The 24,368-nt window shown below is 39.6% G+C and overlaps 2 protein-coding genes across 6 annotated transcripts in view; both read left to right on the top strand.

The window, feature by feature from the left end:
* LOC126090669 (uncharacterized) overlaps positions 1 to 4,051 on the top strand; it is a 144,954-nt gene extending 140,903 nt beyond the window's left edge. The window contains exon 8 of one of the 2 annotated variants that reach the window (XR_007521262.1): positions 3,684 to 3,780. Coding sequence is in view for 1 of the 2 variants with exons in the window: in XM_049907004.1 (XP_049762961.1) it covers positions 3,684 to 4,051 (368 nt within the window). In the remaining variant the exon portion in view is untranslated. Of the gene's footprint in view, positions 1 to 3,683 lie in introns of both variants that reach the window. The other variant, XM_049907004.1, reaches the window with a different exon arrangement.
* Positions 4,007 to 24,368, top strand: part of LOC126090623 (uncharacterized) — a 131,268-nt gene continuing 110,906 nt past the window's right edge. The window contains exons 1-4 of one of the 4 annotated variants that reach the window (XM_049907001.1): positions 4,080 to 4,137; positions 4,228 to 4,671; positions 6,951 to 11,192; positions 11,272 to 11,404. In XM_049907001.1, the coding sequence (XP_049762958.1) occupies positions 4,080 to 4,137; positions 4,228 to 4,671; positions 6,951 to 11,192; positions 11,272 to 11,404 (4,877 nt within the window). Of the gene's footprint in view, positions 4,672 to 6,950; positions 11,193 to 11,271; positions 11,405 to 24,368 lie in introns of all 4 variants that reach the window. The other 3 variants (XM_049907002.1, XM_049907003.1, XM_049907000.1) reach the window with 3 other exon arrangements.

Genomic DNA, 24,368 nt, shown 5'->3' with positions numbered 1-24,368 from the left:
TGCTGATTGATCAGTTTGATACACTGCGCCCGTTCGTGTTGCATTTCAACAATTCATTTCTTTGTTTATTAACATAACTTAGTAAGTAGTACAATGTTAATAAACAATGTGTAATGCACTTATTTTCTTTTTGGGCCGTTTGATCGTCAGTTAAGAATGTTTGACTGCGTTATTTTATAAGAATTTTATCCCCAAATCGTGTTGCAGAAATACAAAAAATGTTCGAATAGGATAATGATACAGTTCAAGAGGATTTTGAAGGTGAAGTAGACACAGATTGTGATGACGCAGTTGAAGTTCGGCAGGAAGAGTCAGAAACAGAGGAAAACGACAGTGAAAATGACGAGGAAGTACTTGAAGAAAGCCAGCATTATCATACCGGAAGGGACAAAGAGATAAAATGGAATATAGTTCCACCATCGCAGAGAGTACGTTTCAGGGCCCACAATATTATTCGAAAGTTACCTGGTCCTATAGGTGCGGCAAAAGCATTGAGAACCCCTTTGGAATGTTGGAATTGCTTCATAGATGACGACATTTTGTCGCTTATAGTTCTGTATACCAATCAGTATACTGAGAGCATCAAAGCTTCTTTTCAGCGAGAGAGAGAGACGCAAAACCTATAGATATTATTGAATTAAAAGCTTTCATTGGTCTTCTGTTTTTGGCTGGTGTTAACAAAAGTAACAGACAAAGCTTAGAATATCTGTGGGGAAGTGATGGGGATGGAATTGAAAAATTTCGTCTCGTTATGAACATAAAACGTTTCAAATTCATCATGCAGTGCCTTAGATTTGACAATCGTGTGACTTGCGATGAAAGGAGAAAATTAGACAAGATAACAGCGATTCGGGAAATATTTTCTGTGTTTGTACAGAATTGCCAGAAATCCTACACTCTCGGAGAAAACGTTACAGTAGATGAGAAACTTGAAGGATGCCATGGAAGGTGCAGTTTTCACCAATACATACCTAGCAAACCAAACAAATAGGGAATTAAGATATATGCTCTTGTGGATTCCTAAGTATTTTATCTCTATAATCTGGAAATATATGCTGGGCTGCAGCCAGAAGGATTGTACCATGTTAGCAATAAACCTTCAGATGTTGTTCTGCGACTGTGTGAACCAATTTATCAGTCAGGTCTAAATGTGACAGCAGACAATTGGTTTACTAGTATTGGTTTGATAGAAGAGCTAAGAAGAAAAAATCTTTCTTTTGTTGAGATGATGAAGAAAAACAAGTGTGAGATTCCTCTGGAGTTTGCTACCAGTAAAGGCAGGACTGTCCATAGTTCACTTTTTGGCTTCAAGAAAGGCTGTACTCTGGTTTCCTACGTTCCTAAAAAGGGGAAGTGTGTTATCTTGGCATCAAGTTTGCATGAAGATAATTCAGTAGATGCTGACACTGGAGATAAACAGAAGCCATCCATTGTAACATTTTACAATAGCACCAAAGGTGGAGTCGACACTACAGATAAGTTGACCGTTTCATACAATGTAGCAAGAAATGTGTGCCGTTGGCCCATGGTCATATTTTTTGCAATGATCAATATGAGTGGAATCAATTCACAAGTATTTTACTATGACAACAACGAGAATTTTATCCAAAGAAAAGGATTCCTGAAGCAACTTTCATATGCGTTAGTCTACCTCAGGAATTCACAGAGATCTTCAACTGCGGCTACAACAATATAGGCCAACGTGTGAAGAAGAAGCAGAAGACACTAGCAGAAACGTAGAACAAGGGACCGGGATCAACAGGAAAAGGCACAGAATAAAAAAAGACTGACAAAATATTGTTGCAAAATCTGTCAGAAGCCTATCTGTTTGATACACATTGAACCTTTTTGCTCTGAATGCGGAAAAATTCCGCATTTGTTACCACAGTCGAAAAGTGATGATGAAACAAATGAATATCATTGTTGTTCTGCTCCAGTGTCATAATAGCCTTTCTGTAAAGATAATTGTCATTTGTAATGTGTTTATTAGTGAAATATAATAAAGAAGCAAATGAAAAAGTGACATTTTTATCATTTGTTACTAAAGCCCAACATTGACGATAAAAAATCTGAATGATGAATATTTCTACTGCAGTTGTGCTCGTATGTCATCTTTGTCTTGCTTTAAATGTATTTGGCACTTATAATATGTTTTGTGAACAGAATTTAATAAATGATCACGTGAATAAACGGTGTGATCAATTTGATACACCGCGCCCGATCTCGCTGCGACAAACACCGCACCCAACAGAAGGTTAATTAGTTCCACATGTTTACCTTGATCAACGTGACAACTTACTTGTTTCACCTTGTGTGTTCATTGTTTGTTTATTTTTGTTGATGTAGTCTTCCTGTGAAGCTTGTCACTACAACCGAGATTGGTAGAGAAAAAATTGTGATGGTAAATGTGCACTTCTTCAATGTCTTTCTTGTTCCTGGGTTCACTTAGGGTGACTCTTTCTTCAAGTGAAATCAATTTCTTTGGACACTTTGCATACTGCTGGATTCTATCTATTTTTTGTCAGATTTTCTGTGCCTTTACTTGCAGGAAGTTTCAAAGTAACTCTCAATTTTTGAGAACTTTGTGTGCTGCTGTGTCATTTGTGCATGCAGCAGCAGAAAATAAGAGAATTGAAAATTTTAAATGCCATAACAGCATGGACAGGTAGGAAAGTTATAGGTTACTGTTGACTTGGCTGCCAGTGATCCCAGTCTATTGGACTACATATGTTCGCTGGCCAGCAAACCCACACAACCCAGCTTTGACAGTATAGACAAGCAGCTGCAAGAGAACTGTCATGCAGCTTCATGTCTCGCTCCAGAAAAACACTTCCCCTGGCTACAAGCTGCTACAGCCATCCACCCCTCCATGGCAGTCTTTACATCAAATTATCCAATGGCATCCCAGAGTATGAAATCAGTAGCCACCTAACACCCAAAAGTAGACGGTATATAGGGGAAGACCATCACCAGAATCGAGAAGTTAGTTGCCCAGAAGTAGTCTCGTACAAAGTCGATTGATGCATCAGCGTTAAAGTTGTTATGATTGTGGCCAAATATGATTTTATTCAAATTGACACAAAACTCTGCCCTGCTGCACTTTATATGAGCTCAATGTTTTATTATAAATATTTATTGTTTCCATTCCTGGAATGTAGATTTCAAGATGTAATTGATAACGCCTCAGTGATTTTTCTTAAAACACATTCACAAAACTAAATCATAGTAAACAAGGACTAATAAAGGCGCACGTTTTTACTTTTACTCTTATGTACAGCCAGATGAAAAAGCGAGGATGTTTCAGCCTGGTATTAAAATTTTGCTGTCCTTTGAAAATTGTTTTTGTTAACCAAAGGCTTTTTATGTCGTGCATAAATTATCCATTGTGATTACAGAGTTTTTGAATGTAAAGTTTTCAGTACATAAGCAGTAAGAAGCTCATCACCAGGTTGTACCATCTGGTGGGCAAACACTTGCAGTTACATTCTTATTTCACATTAATGCCAATAATACTAATTCTCAATATTAAACCATCCACTATATCTTAAAATATTTCACTGCACCAAATTAATTTTTTCTTTAAACTGTTATTAGCCTGTGAATAAATCTGTGAAGTTTGTACCCATAAAAGCTACAAACATGACTGTTTTATAATGTTAACATTTATTGTATTGTATTTTCAGGTGCAGCTGGTGACAAAAGGTGTAATAACACTTCAAAATCTGCTACCCCATCAATTCCACTGGAAACTTCTGTTTGTGACAAATCAGTGAATACAAGTGACATTCTAAGAGACTTCCATACTCCATGTGCAACAGACAGTTTTCAGAATCTTAGAGATATTGGTGTTAATACTTCTTTATCAATGCTTACCTCAGATTTGAATAAGTTTTTGGATGAAGTGGCAATAAATGACTCTAAGAATTTAGAACAGTCACCTCTTGATCAGGGCATGGAGAATCATGACATAGAGCCTTTGCCCTTTGGTGCAGACTCGCAAATGATTGAGCCTCACTGTAGTCAACGATGGTCAATTTTTTTCACCAGTTAAGGGTGCAGTCCATTCAGCAAGTGCTGAAATGCCTCCTACAAGTGCTGAAATGCCTCCTTCAAATTATTGTGTGGAAGAAGACCAAAGTAAGTTTATTCAGCCAGAAAAACTTGTTTTTGCTAACACTGATTCTTCCAAAACCATTCCACCTCACCTGAAGGATACTTGCATTGCAGGAAAAAGTATGTCAATTTTGTTAGCAAGTGAAGTGCCAGTTTGTGGAGAAGTTCAATCAGCTAATGAGCGAGATAAAGGAGAAAAAGAAGACAGAGGAAGGGTAAGGGGAGGAAGAGGAGATGAAGAAGAATTAGAAGAAGAAGAAGAAGAATTAGGATTAGGAGTAGGAGGAAGAGGAGAAGAAGAAGAAGGAGAAGGAGAAGAGAGCTATGTCGACAGTTGTAGTGATGGTGCTAGTAATATTTCTAAACCTGATCATGATGAGGGTAGAAATTTACATGCGGAGAGGGAAAATATTCATAATGCTTGGAATCTTAGGATGCAAACTACGCTTTGTTTTAAGGTCCCTTCCAGGGGAGCCCGTACTGCTGAATCGAGGGTTGCATCTATGTTGCAAGAAATGAAATCATTTGCGCCAAGATTAGTTTCTCCTATGTCACCCTGTAAGTATACTTCATTAATAATAATCTTGTTGTTTGTGTTCGGTGGGAAAGTACTGAAGCTGACAAGGGATGAATTTTATGTTTTGCAATGAAAAATAAAACCCAATTTATATAAAAATAATTTTGAACCTACTTTTTCTGCCAGTTTAGATTTAAAAGTCTCTCTCTCTCTCTCTCTCTCTCTCTCTCTCTCTCTCTCTCTCTCTCTCTCTCTCTCCCCCCCCCCACCCTCTCTCTCTTCCCATCCCCCCCCCTCTCTCTCTTCCCACCCTCTCCCTCCTTCCCTCCCTACCTCCCTACCTCCCTCCCTCTCTCTCTCTCTCTCTCTCTCTCTCTCTCTCTTCCCACCCCCCCTCTCTCTCTTCCCACCCTGTCTCTCTTCCTCCCACCCCCCTCTCTCTTCCTCCCACCCCCCTCTCTCTTCCTCCCACCCCCATCTCTCTTCCTCCCATCCCCCTCTCTCTTCCTCCCATCCCCCTCTCTCTTCCTCCCATCCCCCTCTCTCTTCCTCCCACCCCCTCTCTATCTTCCTCCCACCCCCTCTCTATCTTCCTCCCACCCACTCTCTATCGTCCTCCCACCCCCTCTCTATCGTCCTCCCACCCCCTCTCTATCGTCCTCCCACCCCCTCTCTATCGTCCTCCCACCCCCTCTCTATCGTCCTCCCACCCCCTCTCTATCGTCCTCCCACCCCCTCTCTATCGTCCTCCCACCCCCTCTCTATCGTCCTCCCACCCCCTCTCTATCGTCCTCCCACCCCCTCTCTATCGTCCTCCCACCCCCTCTCTATCTTCCTCCCACCCCTCTCTATCTTCCTCCCACCCCCCTCTCTTCCTCCCACCCCCTCTCTCTTCCTCCCCCCTCCCTCCCCCCTCTCTCTCTTCCCCCCTCTCTCTCTTCCCCCCTCTCTCTCTTCCCCCCTCTCTCTTCCCCCCTCTCTCTTCCCCCCTCTCTCTTCCCCCCTCTCTCTTCCCCCCTCTCTCTCTCTTCCCCCCCTCTCTCTTCCCCCCTCTCTCTTCCCCCCTCTCTCTTCCCCCCTCTCTCTTCCCCCTCTCTCTCTTCCCACCCCCTCTCTCTCTTCCCACCCCCTCTCTCTCTTCCCACCCCCTCTCTCTCTTCCCACCCCCTCTCTCTCTTCCCACCCCCTCTCTCTCTTCCCACCCTCTCTCTCTCTTCCCACCCTCTCTCTCTCTTCCCACCCTCTCTCTCTCTCTCTCTCTCTCTCTCTTCCCACCCTCTCTCTCTCTCTCTCTCTCTCTCTTCCCACCCTCTCTCTCTCTCTCTCTCTCTCTTCCCACCCTCTCTCTCTCTCTCTCTCTTTCTCACCCTCTCTCTCTCTCTCTCTCTCTCTCTCTCTCTCTCTCTCTCTCTCTCTCTCTTTCTCACCCTCTCTCTCTCTCTCTCTCTCTCTTTCTCACCCTCTCTCTCTCTCTCTCTCTCTCTCTCTCTTTCTCACCCTCTCTCTCTCTCTCTTCCCACCCTCTCTCTCTCTCTCTCTCTCTCTCTCTCTCTCTCTCTCTTCTCACCCTCTCTCTCTTCCCACCCTCTCTCTCTCTCTTCTCACACTCTCTCTCTCTCTCTCTCTCTCTCTCTTCTCACCCTCTCTCTCTTCCCACCCTCTCTCTCTCTCTTCTCACACTCTCTCTCTTCCCCCCCCTCTCTCTCTGCCTCCCACTCTCTCTCTCTCTCTCTCTCTCTCTCTCTCTCTCTCTCTCTCTCTCTGCCCTCCACCCCCTCTCTCTGCCTCCCTCCCACCCTCTCTCTCTTCCTCCCTCCCACACTCTCTCTCTTCCTCCCTCCCTCTCCCTCTCTCTTCCTTGCTCCCTCCCACACTCTCTCTCTTCCTCCCTCCCTCTCCCTCTCTCTTCCTTGCTCCCTCCCTCCCTCTCCCTCTCTCTTCCTCGCTCCCTCCCTTCCTCTCTTCCTCCCCCTTAAATCTTTTCATTTGCCTTATTGTCTGGTAATTCATTGCTTGCATAGTTTTTGCTTTAGTAAATGTACAAGTAGATTACAGTTTTGCTGGTCCATTTTTTTCTTTTGTTTGTTTTTCATTGTAAAATAGAAGTGATAATTGGCCTAAATTGTATTGCTAATGTGTGTGTTGATTAGATGAAGTGTGAGAGGTGTTTGAAAGTGTATCACTGTTTCAAGTTTGCAGACGTGTGGCTGTCATAGTCGACTACTGTTAGTTTTCTGGATAATTAATTCAAATTCATGTAAAATCACAATGATTTAGCAACTTGTACATATGTTCTGAAATAAATTGTTTATGATTGCAGGTGGTAATGACATACCAAGCAAAAATGCAGCTGTTTCAGCTTCTCCACTCATGCATTCGACAGATTTGTGTACCAATGATTTGTCCTCTGTGAAATGTGATAGCTCTCAAGCAGATTTTGGAATTTCTCTGACTTGCTCAAATAATAATTCAGTATTTCAGCAGCAGCAGACAGCTCTGGCAAGTGATATGAAGAAGGGGAGTCTTACGTTGCGGGAGAAAAGAAACAGTTTACTAAAGAAAAGCATCTCAAACAAGTCTTACGGTCAAGATACGGAAGGAACAAATCCAAACTGTGAAACAGAAATTGAACCACTAAAAAGAGTTTGTACAACAGAAACTGAACCATTAGCAGGAGTTCATAGAACAGAAATTGAACCACTAAGGAGAGTTTGTACAACAGAAATTGAACCACTAAGGAGAGTTTGTACAACAGAAATTGAACCACTAAGGAGAGTTTGTGAAATGGAGATTGAACCACTAAAAAGAGTTTGTCACGAAGAGTGTTCATCCAAGTACAGTCATGTGTTGGCAAGATTTTCTATTGGAAAAGATGTTTCGAGCAAGCACCATAGTACCATTGAAGAAAAAATGAATAATTCAAAAAACATTTTACCTGACCCAAAATATAGTGATGTTTTTACACATGATTTTGTGAAGTCTTTGAGTAATTTAACATCAATAATTGAGAGTAAAAAGTTCTTGAAATTTGCCAAAAAGAAAAATTGCCAAAGAAGTCGCAGGTTGAGGAAGAACATTTTGAAGACAATTCATTCACACAGGAAGCATGTTTCACCAAGTAACCCATCTTCTTCTAACAGCAACATTGTTGAGACAGCATCAGGCTGTTTTCTTGAAACTGTGAACACTGTTCCAATCTCTGCTTGCAGTGTAGAGAGCACACCAGAATCTGGTAAAGTCGAAGAAAGATTAACAATGACTGAAACAGTGAACTATCACTACAAGGAACCTAGTGGTGCCACAGAGGTTTCTGGCAGTAAAAATAAAATTTCACAATTACAATGTAACCCTGACATGTTGGCTTGCAAAAATCAAGAGATTGTCCCCCAGGAAGATGAGAAAGCGAAGATACACACAGAGAAGAATATTTTACGATGTGAAACACGTGCTTTAACTTGTGTGACACAAAACCAAGTGGAACTTAAAGAATCTCATGTGATTGATACTCTGGCACACAGTTCTCAGCCAGAAGTGGATAATCAGATTAGAAAGTCACTAGAGGAGGATGAGAAGGATGGTGAAAATGACACTCTAGTACACAGTTTTCAGCCAGAAGTGGATAATCAGACTAAAAAGTCATTAGAAGAGGATGGAAATGATGCTGGAAATGAACTGATGACAGTAGATTCAACATGTAATTGGGAAGACACTGTCAACAATTCAGAATGTTCTTTAGCCACACCAGATGTATTTCATTTATCAACAAGTAACAATGCAGCTGACTTTGAGAGGAAAGATACTGAGACTGAATCACGCTTGGCTTACACAGAATTACTGGGCGATTTAAGTGTTTCAGATGATGATTCTAGCCCAGAATCCGTAAATGCCCGTAGTGAATCATCACAATGTTTTGAGGCTGAAGGGTCAAATTATGAATGTCGTAATGAGCCAACATTTGGGTCTAATAACTGTTCTAAGATAGATGTACCTCAAAACAGTGTCAACAATGGAACCATATGCGAATTACCAAATGTGAATCATGACGTTGTTGATGGAGAGAAAAGTTGTAACAAGCAATACAACAATGGGAACATCAAGAAAGTGTCTGAGCACAGTAATGCTAGGTATTTTATTCCTCAAATAGCAACCAGTAATAAATTGGTGGTTAATTATGAAGAGGTAGAAATAAATATACCTGTTGAGTGTAGGCAAGAAATTTGCATTTCTGAGCAAAGTGTTGATTTATTGGATCAGAAACATGAAGCTGAATATGTAGATAAAAAGAGAAATTTAATTTGTGAAGCTGGTGAGGCCATTTCAGATATATCTACCTGTTTGTCTGCTTCATGTAATTCAGATGGCAAAACAACAAATCATGCTACATTTTCTGGTAGTCGCTTAAGCTGTCGTTCACGTGGCAGCATTTCAGAGGTCATAACAATGAATGAAACGGAAATAGAGAGAAATTCAGTTCCTTCTTTTAAAGACTCTACAGATTCTCTTGCTCGCCCAAAGATTACTACTGCTAGCACAAAAGATTGCGCAGTGGACAGTTGTGATGTGCTTCATGATTGCAATACAAAGTTATTCATCCAAGGTTCAGATGTAAAGATTGATGATGATGTGGCCAAAAAGGATAGTTTAGCTCTGAATGAGAGTGGTGTAAGAAAAATGGGTTCTACTGATACGCCAGACATGTCAAATGTTAACAGTGAATTGTCCAAAGACTGTACTGGAACAGAGAATGGTGCCAACAAACTGATTAATCAGTCTGAAAGTTATCGAACTATGAACGGACATAAACATATTGAAGAAAAACATTGTTCAAATAATACCACAGAAATCTGTAAAGATGTAAAGGGTACAGAATTGTTGACTTTGGGGCCTGGTTTACAAAAAGGCACAATGGAACATGAAATAAGTGATCACCATAAAAATAGTGACATAAGTGTAAAAGAAAAACCTGAAAGAGAACTTGAAGAAGAAAGTCCACATCCAAAAACTATGGGAAAGGAAAATCTGCCCACACAAAAGTGTGGAAGAATTTCGGTTGTCGGTACCTGTAACATACAGAAGTCATTAATCAATTGTTCTGTATCAGAAGAACCAGTCATTAAAGAACAACAGGAATCAAACAAAGATGACATCCCTGTAGAAGAAATACCTCAATCAGAATTGGGTATTTCAAAACGAGATGTGGAGGAAGAAGTGAAAGATACTGCAGAAACTATTTGTGAAGAATATTACATACCACAGAGGACAAAAAAGAGAATTGCCCACAAACCAAAATCTCAAGCTTCAGGCTCAGGTAGTTCAAGTGAAAATAAGAATTTTCAGAGCCCCACAAAAGCAACAGTGGTTACTACCATGAAACAAACACGTAAAAAAACAAAACGAACAACAGAAGATGAACAGAAGAACACAAAAACTATAAACACGGGTCTTACAGTAAGTGAAGTAGCTGGGAGTTTGCCCTCTTTGCCTCTAAATGTTGGAACTGTCAGTATGAAAGAGAAACATACTTTGAAAACAAAATGTTCCAGTTCAGAAGCAACTGAAAGTGTAAAATGTGTAAGTAGAGCAAGAAAGAAATTAAAAACCGAGGTTGAATCATATGCAAATACAGTAGTGAATTCTACTAGCAAAAGGCAGTTAAAAATGACCAGGCTTGATGATAAGCAGTTAGAAGAACCTCCGACCCATTTACAAGCAGCTAGACGGTCTGCCAGGTTAAAAAAGTCTGAAACCTTCAAATTATTACAAAAGGGATTGGATGTTCATGCTACTAAGAGAAGGAAGAAATTGAAGGATGAAAAGTGTTTAGCTGCTGACTCCTTTCAAGATGTATTAAAAGTAGATACTGTTAAAACTGAAAAATGTGATGATGGCAGATCAACATCAGATGTGAACCATGTTGAAGGAGAGAAATGTGACATTAATGAAGCCTTATTAGCAGGAGGATCAGTTGCAACTGCCCAACATTCAAAGGTGAAAAAGTTGGACAGTGAGGAAGATGATATTGATTATGGAGCTGCAGGCCCTTCAGCAGGGAGAAATAAGAGAAAAATAAAGAATGAAACTGGAGATGAAAGTAACAGCAAGAAATTGGCACCATGTTTGTTCGAGAAACAGTTGTGTTACCAAACTCAGTTTGAGAATGAAGCCAAATTTCCTGTTCAATCATCTACTTCGGAAGATGCATCTAACATCAGCTGTAAATCAGACTTTAAGTCTTTGTGTTTGGTGCCATTGCTTCCAGATAAAAATAAATGTAAAGAGGAGTGTGTAGATGATCAGATGTCTACTTCACCTTCTCAGCAACATGATAAAGATGGTTCTGTGACTAGTAGCAAATCCAAAACGTCGTTAGGACAATCTAGCAGTAGTAATCTCCCAGGAGACACTAATGATGAATACATTAATGTACATAATAAAAGTGCAGCTGATATAAACACAGATTGCACCAATGTAAATTATGCAAAAGGTGATGTTATAAGGAAGTGTCTAGCAATTCAGCAGAGGAATAAACTAGCTGTACGGAGACCTACACGAATAATGCTCAGTAAGTGGAGAGTTAGTTGTTTTAATTGTAGATTTAATTGTCTGACATCAGTTGGTAAACGGACAATATTAATTTTCAGATCAACAGCAAGTGTTTATTAGTAGACAACTATCTCAGCTGCTGGAGGGTGACTTCACAAACGAGGTTCTGAATACAGCTGTAGAAAAGTTTGAACAAGATGACAACCCAATAGATGCTGTTGCACTTGTGAGGCAAGTATTCTACGTAAAAATATAGTAAAATATAGAAAAATATAGACTACACTTGTACTGAAACTTGGATTTCATATTTAGTCTGGGTATACATCAAGTCACAGTGTACAAGAAACATAAATTTTATCCTAATCCTAAGGAAAATCCCATGATTTTCTAAGAGATTTAAAAACCTTGTTGTAATGATGGGACCTGCATGGAATATAAACTGTGATCCAGAACACAGGTGACATAGCAGTTTGATTAGGCTTTAGAACTCTTGTTCATCTTTTAACCAAGAAGTTTAACTTCCACTTTTTTGCTAGTCACTTGTAACTTGAGAAGTATGTGAGCATAAATTTGTATCAGCTTCTCTTTCCCAAGTATGAGAGATTTAAAGTGTAAGCTAAGCAAGCAAGCAGTGTTAATGTAACTAATCTCCCCATGGTACTGTCACAGTCTTTGACAAACAGTTATGAAATTCTCACCGTCTTTTTGCTGACCTCAGATGTTAACTCCCATAGTGCTCAGAGCCATTTGAACCATCTTTTTGCAACCCCTTAGCAGCATTGCCAAGCAGCTGGCTTGTGTAAACACACTGCGAAGCGATTGTGCATTGTATATATAAGTGTGTATACACTCCAGGATAACCGAGAAATATCTGGGAAAAACCTGGGAATTTGTTAGAATTCCAAGAATTTTTCTTACTTTCAGTTTCCAGGTAAATTTTTATAATTTTGACTGGTAAGAACTTATATTCTGACTAAGAATTTTAGTTTCCGCCCACTATTGCAGAACAATATTGCAGCAATAAAACATAAATCAGAGAATAACACCAAAATAAAATTAAAGTCGCAAAGAAAATGCACTATTTACAACAACAAAGCACATTTCAAACACAATTGTCTCCCAACAGCAACAACAGACTGCTTCTGATGAGCGTGACATCACATCAGTTTACATTTGTAACACGTCGCAGGAAAGTATTGGGAATGGTGGTTTGAGTAGTGTTACTTTCAAAGTAAATTTCCTTTTATCAGGGTTTGTATGTCCCAGGACAACTGGGAGATCCAGGAAATCCAGGAAATTTTTTCTACCAGAAAAACCCAGGAGTTTTTTAGAATTCCGGGAATTTTTAATTGTTTTAGTTAAATTTATGTAATTTTAACTGGTAAGAACCAATATTATAACAAAGGATATTAGTGTAGCCCGGTACTGTAGAATAATATTGCAGCAATAAAACATGAACGAGAGAAGGAAACGAAAATAAAACTCAAGTGGAAAAGGAAATGAATCATATACAACAACAAAACACAGTGCTCATACAAGAGTCTGCCAACTGCAAAATGTGTCAAAGACTTTAGGAAGACTATGCAATGCTTCAAAACAACAAATTGCCTCTGATGATTGCGACATCACAACTTTTTACATTAGATTCGTTTGAGCAATTGCGACCAGGCTCGTGCCCAAGTGCATTTGAGTTGCATATGAGTAGTACCTTCAACCACTTTTGGCTACAGAAGTGTGGCTTTTAGCTGTATAAGCAGTAGCAGCAACCAGCCAGTTGCTACCCGGAAAAATTCTACTGTAGTGCACAAGCTGCCAGATTCACGCATGCTCAACAGGCCCATATCTAGGGGGCGGGGTTAAACCAGGGTACCTGCCCCGGGTTGCAGTTTCAGGGTTAAAAAACATTGTTTCACAAAGCGCATAGCATCCAGCACATGTTGGTCTATCGATTATTCATATGATTTTGAAATGCGTCCCTGATGGTTTTTGAACATTTTTGAAAACATTCTAAGTTGATTTCTGAATGTATTGTAAGTCGAGTTTTGAAAACATGCATAGTGTACGTGATGCCTCTGCCAGCGGAATCACCAACAAATCTAGAAATAAACTTTCCTGCAGACAAAATGGGATGTGGCTATGCGAGTTGAGCAGAATAAAGCCAGACTGTTGAATTACAGTCGCTGGGTTTGCAAATAATCAGCATTGTTTAACTACTAGTGAAAGCCATAGATTCATACTACCAGAGTGGAAATAAACGACTAACAGGAATAACAAGTGAGTAAGATTACATGTTACCTTCTTAATGTATCCAGGCAAATTAAAATCTGACAAAGTTTTTAGCCAGACCACTACACCAGTAAGGGCCAGCTGTGCAGTCACTAGCTGACAGACGCTTAATTCCTATTCTGGGAGTAGCGTGGAAAATGTGTTGCAGGAACACGCAATAACTGGTAATCAGAGAATAAACACAGGAAACTAAACCGGTGATTGTGGAAGTTAATTGGAGAATAAGTTTTGACATTGACAGGAATAGTTACAGAATTAGTGATGATGACAAGATTGTTAGAATGAGGAAGGCGAAGAAACGGTCATCACACAAATTACAGAAGAATATGATGATTCCAAATTTATATAAAAATTCCGTATTACTACTTTTCGATCTCGTGCTTGAGAAGCTGGAGCATACGAATGAAATGTGAAACTATTTCCTAACAAACAGCTTTTTGCTTGTAGTAGATTTAATAGTTATTTGATATTGGTACTTTATGAATTGTATGCTCTTGTGTCATATTTATGACCATTTGTTACAAAACACGTCTTGTTTATTCACTGTGTATTACAACTGCTGCAATGTTAGACAGGCCTATTTCATTTTATCTAGCAGACAGTGACAAAATACAGGTAATCAGCTTGAGAAACCACACCAGTCTTGGGAACTATTTGTATTAACAGCTTTTTCAGTACTAGATGACGACATTTCATTTTTTCGTGTAGCAAAATGTTTGACGAACTTTGATGAGGTAATATATCATTTCGCAGAAAGGAAAGCATGCCATGTAAAGCTGAAGCAGGATTAGAGAGAAATATATGCTAGGACTTACCCAAGGATTGAAAAAATGTGTACTGTCTTGTTTGTCTCTTGTCTTTACTGGTTTTGTGTGTCCTATATTTAATTTTATGTCTCACAAACCAGCAAGTTATTAGCTAAAAGCCAATAAAGAGTGCGAATTTCCTGAAGAGTTGTTGTTCTCCCAGTTACAAATAATCCTATCCAGTAGAAATTGAGAGTTTTTTTTTAAAAGGGAGGGTCAGGATGTCAAACCGGCCGACTGGAAGCAGGAGAGGCACTATAGGACATTTTACTTTCCACTGTCCTGAATATAGTATGATGGCATCCATCACAAAGTGACGTGTAATTGAAAAATGCTGTGTGAAGGTGTGGCTCTGCACTTTGGCACAGTTAAGACCAAATAACATGTCTTACATTTCCTCGAAGACGTATGTTTTATGTACCAGACTCTTCAGAAAGATGTGCGCTACAAAATGAACATTTTTTGAAAAGTCGATTTAAATTTGGACGTCCTACCTCATTGCTAGACTGAGGGTAAGGGTGACACCACTATCTAGTATTGCCACATTTCAGAAATATCATAGATAGGGGACTGATACACAGAGGAGTCTGAGTTCTAGTGGGGAGGTGAGCGGTCTCCACATGTCCCTTGTTTACATTTAGTGATTTTGCCGTTTCCTGTTCGTTTATTGCTCTCATGTCAAATGAAACAAATTTCTGTTGGGAGCTATCAAATGAATTAAAATACATTCACGTAACTATGGAAGACTAAAATAAGGTATTAGTTTCAAATTTTATTTCCCCCTTTCTGACAGTCAAGCATTAATCGCCTTGTAGAACAATGAAGTTTATTTTTGTCAGTTTGCCAAAGAAATTCGGCTTTATTAATCTTTTCCGCTGAGGCTGTCCATTTATTTGAAACGAAGTGTTTAATTCCACACTATTGGCTAGTTTCAGCTGTTTGCTGCATTTGAAGTGCACGTTTTCATCTTCTAGCATGTATTGCATTATGCCATAATAAAGAACCAAACGTGAGATAGTACGGTACGGTACTCCAAGAAAATTTACATCCAAATCTGGACATACGAATGTGCACTTTAAGCTGAATTATGCATTTTAGTATCGTTCACGAAATTCTGATGTTCTTGGAGTATCCTCTAATGTCTTGTTTCTTTTATGACATAATGAAAGATCTTTTAATGTTTTACACATATATACATAAAAAGAGGCTTCCTGCGTTGTCATAGCTGCACAAGTGAAGTGACACTTGTTTTCTGGCACACTCTGGCAACTGCTGAAACAAAACTATTTCCAACAGGTCGTGGGAAAATATTCCGAATGGTTGTTTGAAAAGCGTTACTTTCAAAGTAAATTCCCTTTTATACAATATGAACTATGGACGAGACTGTTCGATGAATTTCTTAAATAACAGAGTGTTTTGACACTCATTTAAAAATCAGCTCTTTGAGGACGAGCATTTAGGAGAATTTCAAACGCAGAAGATAAGACAATTTTGCTGGCACATTTGTGTGATGTATCTTAAAGTGTAACACACACAGAAAAGATCAACATTGTATGTGAAAGCTTAGCTTCTCTTGCAGCTTGTTAATCTTAGAGACCACCATTATATGTGATAGATTTTTTTTTCTTGTAGCAATACTATGTATATTAATTTAAACGATTATCTTTTCCTGTTTGTGTGTTCGCACTACTTAACAGTGATGTTGCTATTGGCTGATTGCATAATGTGTCCTATGCTCTGAATATCCGCTGTCATCGGCTGGTGAGATCACTTGACTTAACTATGACTGGCATACAAAAGCGCATTGCAATCTTGATTTCAATGCTTTGGAAGGTAACATGCGGTCTTTGGTGGGAATTCAAATTTATACATGTTTTGCACATCACAGATCTTTCCAAAACTCCCCCCACCCCTCCTCAGCCCTCCTGCCCCCAGTAAGTTTTGATTTGTAAAGTGCCGGGAAATTCTACGCTGGTGTATAAAACCATAACTATTCAATGTATTGATAAGTTCTACAGTTCTGAGGAAAAGTATATTGTCACTTAACACGGAAAAAGTGTGTTTTCACCCAGGAGAGTATATTGTCACTTAACACGGAAAAAGTGTGTTTTCACCCAGGAGAAAAAGTGTACTTTTAAATGGGAAATCCGTTTCCCCCCCCCCCCCCCCCTTTCTGCGTATATACCCTGTTTATGCAAGATGAATTATGATTCATATGAGAATAGCAGTGTGTTTGACTCTAACTCAAAACTTACGGGGAGATGGTGGCAGAAATAATGAAAAATTTACAAATTATTTTTATTTGCTTATTTTATAGTAAATATAATTGAGATAATTATCCCAAATTGTTTCCTTGAAATTCGAACTACAAATGGCATAAAAAAATTAAAACTCTAAGCAGTGTAATGCGCCAAGCCCGCTTTTCAATGTACCAAATGGAGGAAAAATTTTATTACAGAATTTGGCCTGTGAACCTAGAAAATATAGCTTTAGAAGGCTGTGATTTTTTGTATACATAACAGCAGTATTGTAAAGAAGGCTGTGGTGCCATTTCCTGGTTCAATCAGTGTGGTATAGAAGGCTGTGGAGTGTTGTAAACAAGTTTTGTGCTGTTCAGTGGAATTCGAGTGATGCTTGATTTATTGTGCCATTCTTTGTGCAAGGTTGAATCTGTTGATCCCTTTTTACAATGCCTAGACCTGGTAAAGTATTTAAAAAATATAGTAAGTCCCATATGTCCAATGTAAAGCAAAAAACTGACATTGAAGTTAGGGTCGGGCCTGCAGATGCAAACATTAACTTGTCTCCAAGTGCATCTAAAATAAAACTTGGGACAGGGATTGTGTCAGAAGAAACAAATCATGACAAAAATACAGGTTTCAGAATTGTGTATCTGGAAATGGTGGCAGAAGCACTTAGAAAAGCCTGCATGTGCTCTGTTTGTGGAGGAAACGTGGACTTGGTTGATGATGGAAAGAGAAGGTTTGGTTTGCACAATGCAGATTTTGTGTCAAAACTGTGATGCTGGTAGACCATTCAAGACAACAAAGGTCAGTAATAGAATCTATGAAGCCAATATGAGATTTGCTTATGGACTAAGATGTATAGGGATTGGAAGAGATGGTGGAAACCTTTTATGTGGTATTATGAACATGCCTGGTCCTCCCCTAAAATTTTCTGCAATGAATACTGCTCTCCTCAATGCAATTGCAGAAGTAAGTGAAGAGAGCATGAAAATGGTAGTCCTGCGGGCAATTCAAGAAAATTGTGAAACGAACTAATAGCAACGATATAGTGGTTTCCTGTGACAGTTCCTGGATGAAGAGGGGGCATACTTCACTGCATGGAATTTCAACAATCATTAGTGTCGACACTGGAAAAGTATTAGACTGAGAGGTGATGTCTAAATATTGTTCTGCATGTTCCTTGCACAAGAAATATATTGATGCACCTAAAGAAACAGAATGGCAAGAAGCCCATAAAGCTGTTTGTAGCAGAAATTATGCAGGCTCCAGTGGTGGGATGGAAGCTGTAGGTATGAAATTCATTTTCCATAGATCTTTGCAGAAGTGTGGAGTAAGATACATACAGTATTTAGGAGATGAAGACTCTAGTGCTTTCAAGAATGTAGTTGAAAGTCAGCACTATGGAAAAGATTGCACTATTGAGAAACGGGAGACGACTCCGAAGACTTGTTGCAGACAATAAAGGAAAGCTACTGGAGGATGGGAAGCCACTGGAAGGTAAAATCAGACTAACAAAGAAGAGAATTGACAGTTTACAAGTCTATTATGGTGCTGCAATTAGAAGTAACCTCACAAGCTTGGACAGTATGAGGAAAGCAGTATGGGCCATTTGGTTTCATTACTTGTCGACAGATACTACACCTCAGCATGGCTTCTGTTCCAATGAATGGTGCAAATTTTTGAAAAGTAAGGGAAGTGGGGAAGCTTATACCCATAAAAATAACCTTCCTTATGAGGTTTCAATGGCCATTAAACCAACTTTTAGAGCACTGGCTTCACCAGAACTGCTAGAAAAATGTCTGCATGGGAAAACACAGAACCCAAATGAAAGTTTCAGTGCTCTTATTTGGAAAAGATGTCCAAAGACTGTGTTTGTTTCCAATTTGGTGGGGAAGATTTCTGCTTTGGAAGCTGCAGCACTGTTTAATGATGGGAATGTGGCAAAACTTCACATCCTCAGCAAGTTGGGCTTTACACCTGGAGTCTTCACTGAGCAGATACTGCAGATCATTGATAAGCAAAGAATTGCCAAGGCGGAGACTTCAGTCCAGAACATACAAAAAATTGCTAGGCAAAGGAGCAGAGATGCTGAAAGAGCTGTAGAGAATGATGCGGAAGAAATGGAATATGGATATGGGCAGTTTTAGCTAAGGTATGATAGATGACTTTTTTTTTCTCCATCCAAACTTTAAAATGATTTTTCTGCAACTTAAGGTTTTCTGCTTTCAGGAACACACATATCAGAAACTACTGGAAGGATTGCAATGAAATTTGGCACACCTATTCTTTTACTTTGAAGCAATATTTAAGTGGAACAAAATTTTAATCGAGATATTATACACAGTTTTGTGGTTGATAATATATTGAAAAGTTTGCTTGTAAAAAATGTTCGAATCCAAAATATCACAGAAAATAATAGCATTAATTTACCAAAAAGTTACTGCACTTAGTACATCTATTAGTGTACCATTAAAAAAATTTGCCTCGAAATTATGAAAAAGTGTACCTTAAAATAATAATGCAATAAAAAATTCAAAATTATCTCACTGCATTAGATTGTTATTAAAAATTCTGAATTTAAAAAAAAAATCATATTAGATCTCTTTACATAAGTGTGCAAAATTACCATGAGATTGAACAAAAAATGCAAAGATATGGATTTACCAAAATATCAGTGGAAGGCTGCCACCGTCTCCCCTTAACACTTTGAGGACCAGCCACTTTGAAAAATTTTGGGATTAGAAGATCAGCCATTTATGCCAACATTTAAAATTTTACTGGCACATTTGTGTTTGATACATCTTAAAGGGTGACATATGCTAAAAAAGATCAAGCTTCAAGGTTAGTTTTTCATATTTATTTTAATTCTTTCATAGATTACAAATTATGCAGCAATGATGACAAAAGTATAATTACCTTAAAAACTTTTTTGATGACCAGTGTTATATGTGATAGCATAGCTTTTCTTGTAGATATAGTGTGGGTGTACAAATTTAAACCATTTACTTTTCCTATTTATGTGTTCACGCTACTTAACTGTGATGATGTTGCTGTTGGCTGTGATGTGTTCTACATTCTGAATGTCTGCTGTCATTGGCCTGATAGATCTCATGACATGAGATATGATTGGCTGACAAAAAAAGCATCATGCAGTGTAATCTCGATCTCAGTTTTTCAGAAGCTGCCTTGCTGTATTTGGTGGACTTCGTATCTATACTTTCATAATATGAAAATATGCCATGTACATGTTGCCATACATTGGGAATCTTTCCAAAACACACTGTTTTTTTGCTGGGTTTTGTTTCCTAAGGTGTGGGGAAGTTCTACACTGATGCACAAAACATTTCCAAATCAAAGAATTGGGAAGTTTTACAGCTCTGAGGGGAAGTATGTTATCACTTTTGAATGGAAAAAATTTACTTTCGTCCAGGATGTAGTGTATTTTTACCCAGAAAAAATTGTATTTTTAACCAGACCCAAAAATCTGGGGAAAATATGGGATTTTTTTTCTGTGTTTATGGAGTGTAAAAAAATGTTCAAAAAAATGTTTTGAAGTTAATTGTTTGCTATAAGTTGTAGCAGCAATAAAAAATATGTGCATGGTAGTAAAAACTGTACCTAGTTGTTGGTGTATTAAAATGAGTGTGAAATCTGCAGATTAACTTGTGAAATGAAGTTCAGTCAGCACAAAGCATCAGAACTCAGAAAATATATGCTAGTCACACTGATATCATTATAAGCAGTTTCTTTTGAAAGTAAACATATCAGGTCACAATTAATTTTCTGTCTGACGTTATTTTCTGTGATACTATTATGACTCTGCTACTGAACCATGTATATTATATTGCGCTGAGATTTCACTACTATATATTTGTAGCTACCGTCCGCCATTGCGAAGTGTTGTGTCACATGTGCCATGTGCTTGTATTTACAAACACTGTGCTGCGAAACATTTTGCACCAAACAAGAGAGGCATCGTGTTTTTTATATGTATTTTGGTTTGTTTTGTTCTTTGATTTAGGCTGTTTATGTTTTTATATCTTCTGTGCCTACTTTTAGTGCATACCTACAGGATAACTTGAATGTAATGTTCCTAGTGGATAAACATGAAGTTGTGAGTTGTATTCTCATAATCTGTTATATTTCTTGGCCTTTTCTACTGTGACCTCACACTAAAGTTCGCCACTGGTTGCATGAGTGAGTTTTTTGTGTAGTCCAATTTTGCCATGTTGAGATGTACTTTAACCAAGGCTTTTATCCAGAAACAAATTACCTCGATGTTATCACCTGTGTAGTATCATTGAATAACAAATGCTTACAAAGGAGATTCACAAAGTGACTGACACACCGGGTATGACCAATCCTGCCGTGTAGTGGTGGGATGTACAGCTACCACTTTTCTGGCCACACAATCCAACTTTATGGTTTGCCCAGGAAGAGGAAAGTTTTTTCAATTCTGGAGTTTCGGCAGATGCTACCAAGTTTGAGCTGGTAGTAAGTCAGTCAGATTACTAATACACTGCATAGGCACAAGTTTAAATTGCCTTACTGCTAGAGCCAACTTCTACGACTGCCTTAAAACGGAATTGATCTGGCAAGTGTCAGCATCACAGGTACTCACCCAAGATGTCGTAGACAGAAAGCCTTCATAGTACTTACGGCATCTACGAAGCAAAGGGGACACACAAACAGTACCATGTGCTCAATATGGAGCAGTCATTTACCACTGTCGATCAAACCATTCATAGCATCCCAGACTGACATATCCTTGAACATAGCCAGCCGGAGTGGCCGAGCGGTTCTAGGTGCTACAGTCTGGAACCGCGCGACCGCTGCGGTAGCAGGTTCGAATCCTGCCTCGGGCATGGATGTGTGTGATGTCCTTAGGTTAGTTAGGTTTAAGTAGTTCTAAGTTCTAGAGGACTGATGACCTCAGAAGTTAAGTCCCATAGTGCTCAGAGCCATTTGAACCTTGAACATAATAGTAGATTTGGCAGATAAAATCCAGAATGCTTTGACACCGGCTCCTGTCAACACAATCACTGCGCAGTGCGTTAGCGCAATGCCAGTTGTTTCCTTTGCAGATTGTGACACATTGGTGGCCAAGGTCGAGATAATGATGCAGCGGAACAGTGAACTGCTGTCTCATTTGGATTCAAGCAATAACAGAGGCCAGATTCACTACTGTTGATCCTTGCTCAGTAAATCATCAATGATCTCTCCTGCAATGGGGCTTTAGCAGCAAGGTATCTGTAGTTATCGCTGAAAATTTGTCAAGCAAGCATGCAAATCCTCAAACCACTGCACTTGCCCAAATGTCTGCGGCAGCTGGAAGTAGCGGTCTCCTCTGTTTACTGGTCAGTGTCTCCAAACCTTTTTGTTAGTGATTGGCAGTCTGGCCAGAAATATGTAACAGCCTCTGGATCCAATTTGTGTATTCATACACAGTCTGTGTTGAACAGAAGATGACTACCTACATCATACAGTCTGACTTCTGCGAAAAACTTAGTCATAATGACGTACAGCTCTCTGTGACTAGAATCAGATCTTGGTTTGTGTTGAGCTTTCACATAGGATTTCGCCATTGTGGACATCGTCAAACCCATTATTGGGGCAGACTTTGTCACCAGTCATAACCAACTGCTGGACATGAAGAATATGCATCTCATTGATAACACCACTGGCCTGACAGCATATGGTTTTGATGAGATGCATAATTACACATTGACAAACTGATTCAAGTCACAGATGGAGTATGCTGAACTGTTGCATGGATTTACAGCCCTTACACAACCACATGGCATGCCTAAGGACGTAACGCGTGACTTTTCATAATGTCAAGACAACCGACAGCCCCCCCCCCACACACATCTTGTAGTCCATGACATTTGGCTCCTGACTGGCTGGCGAGTGCAAAGGCAGAGCTTGATGGTATGATCCATGAGGGAGTTACGTTGCCCGTCCAGCAGTTCCTGGTCCTTGTAGTTACAGGTTGTTCCAAGGAAAAGTAGTGTGTGGCATCAGTATGGCAACTAAAGAGCTCTTAATACCAGAACAATACTAGACAGATACCATGTGCCATTGTTGTGTAATTACAATTGCATGTTGAATGGTGCAAATATCTTCAGTGTACTAAACTGTGCTGAAACATTAACACAGATACCCTTGGTGGAACAGGATATCTACATCTACATCTACATTTATACTCTGCAAGCCACCCAACGGTGTATGGCGGAGGGCACTTTACGTTCCACTGTCATTACCTCCCTTTCCTGTTCCAGTGGCATATGGTTCGCGGGAAGAAGGACTACCGGAAAGCCTCCGTGCGAATCTCTCTAATTTTACATTCGTGATCTCCTCGGGAGGTATAAGTAGGGGGAAGCAATATATTCGATACCTCAACCAGAAACGCATCCTCTCGAAACCTGGACAGCAAGCTACACCGCGATGCAGAGCGCCTCTCTTGCAGAGTCTGCCACTTGAGTTTGCTAAACATCTCCGTAACGCTATCACGCTTACCAAATAACCCTGTGACGAAACGCGCAGCTCTTCTTTGGATCTTCTCTATCTCCTCCGTCAACTCGATCTGGTACGGATCCCACACCGATGAGCAATACTCAAGTATAGGTCGAACGAGTGTTTTGGAAGCCATCTCCTTTGTTGATGGACTACATTTTCTAAGGACTCTCCCAATGAATCTCAACCTGGTACCCGCCTTACCAACAATTAATTTTATACGATCATTCCACTTCAAATCGTTCCGCACGCATACTCCCAGATATTTTACAGAAGTAACTGCTACCAGTGTTTGTTCCGCTATCATATAATCATACAATAAAGGATCCTTCTTTCTATGTATTCGCAATACGTTACATTTGTCTATGTTAAGGGTCAGTTGCCACTCCCTGCACCAAGTGCCTATCCGCTGCAGATCTTCCTGCATTTCGCTACAATTTTCTAATGCTGCACTTCTCTGTGTACTACAGCATCATTCGCAAAAAGCCGCATGGAACTTCCAACACTATCTACTAGGTCATTTATATATATTGTGAAAAGCAGTGGTCCCATAACATTCCCCTGTGGCACGCCAGAGGTTACTTTAACGTCTGTAGACGTCTCTCTATTGAGAGCAACATGCTGTGTTCTATTTGCTAAAAACTCTTCAATCCAGCCACACAGCTGGTCTGATATTCCGTAGGCTTTTACTTTATCAGGCGACAGTGCTGAACTGTATCGAACGCCTTCCAGAAGTCAAGGGAAATAGCATCTACCTGGGAGCCTGTATCTAATATTTTCTGAGCCTCATGAACAAATAAAGCAAGTTGGGTCTCACACAATCGCTGTTTCCGGAATCCATGTTGATTCCTACAGATTAGATTCTGGGTTTCCAGAAACAACATGATACAGGCTGTCCCGAAGACAGCTATAATTACTCTTTTTGGGCTGTTCGAGGGACTATTTATGATGTTGGATCTGTGGGACACTGCACAAACCTGCCAGTGGCTTATTGACTGTGCTACAAGGTCTGTTCCTTCACTTCACATTTTAAGATTTTCAGTCTCATCAGAGCAGCAACACTAGCTTTTGTAGAAGTATTCAAATGGCTGGAATGACGTGATGTGATGCTTAACAGAGCTAAATGTGTGTTTGGCCAGACACAAGTGGATTTCCTGGGGCACTGAATATCATCAGAGAGATTGCTACCACTATCAAAGAGGGTAGGAGCTATCTTGCAGGTCGTATGGCCATTGCTACCAAGGAATTGCGCTGATTTCTGGGGGTATTGAATTTGTACCACCACCACCTGCCACGCTTGGCTGAGCTACGAGAGCCTTGAATTTCAGTGCTCTCTGGCCA

Source organism: Schistocerca cancellata, chromosome 1 (assembly GCF_023864275.1).
Source record: "Schistocerca cancellata isolate TAMUIC-IGC-003103 chromosome 1, iqSchCanc2.1, whole genome shotgun sequence".
Lineage (NCBI taxonomy): Eukaryota > Metazoa > Arthropoda > Insecta > Orthoptera > Acrididae > Schistocerca > Schistocerca cancellata.
Note: the sequence above shows the minus strand (reverse complement) of the source record. Positions and strands in the feature narration are given on the sequence as shown.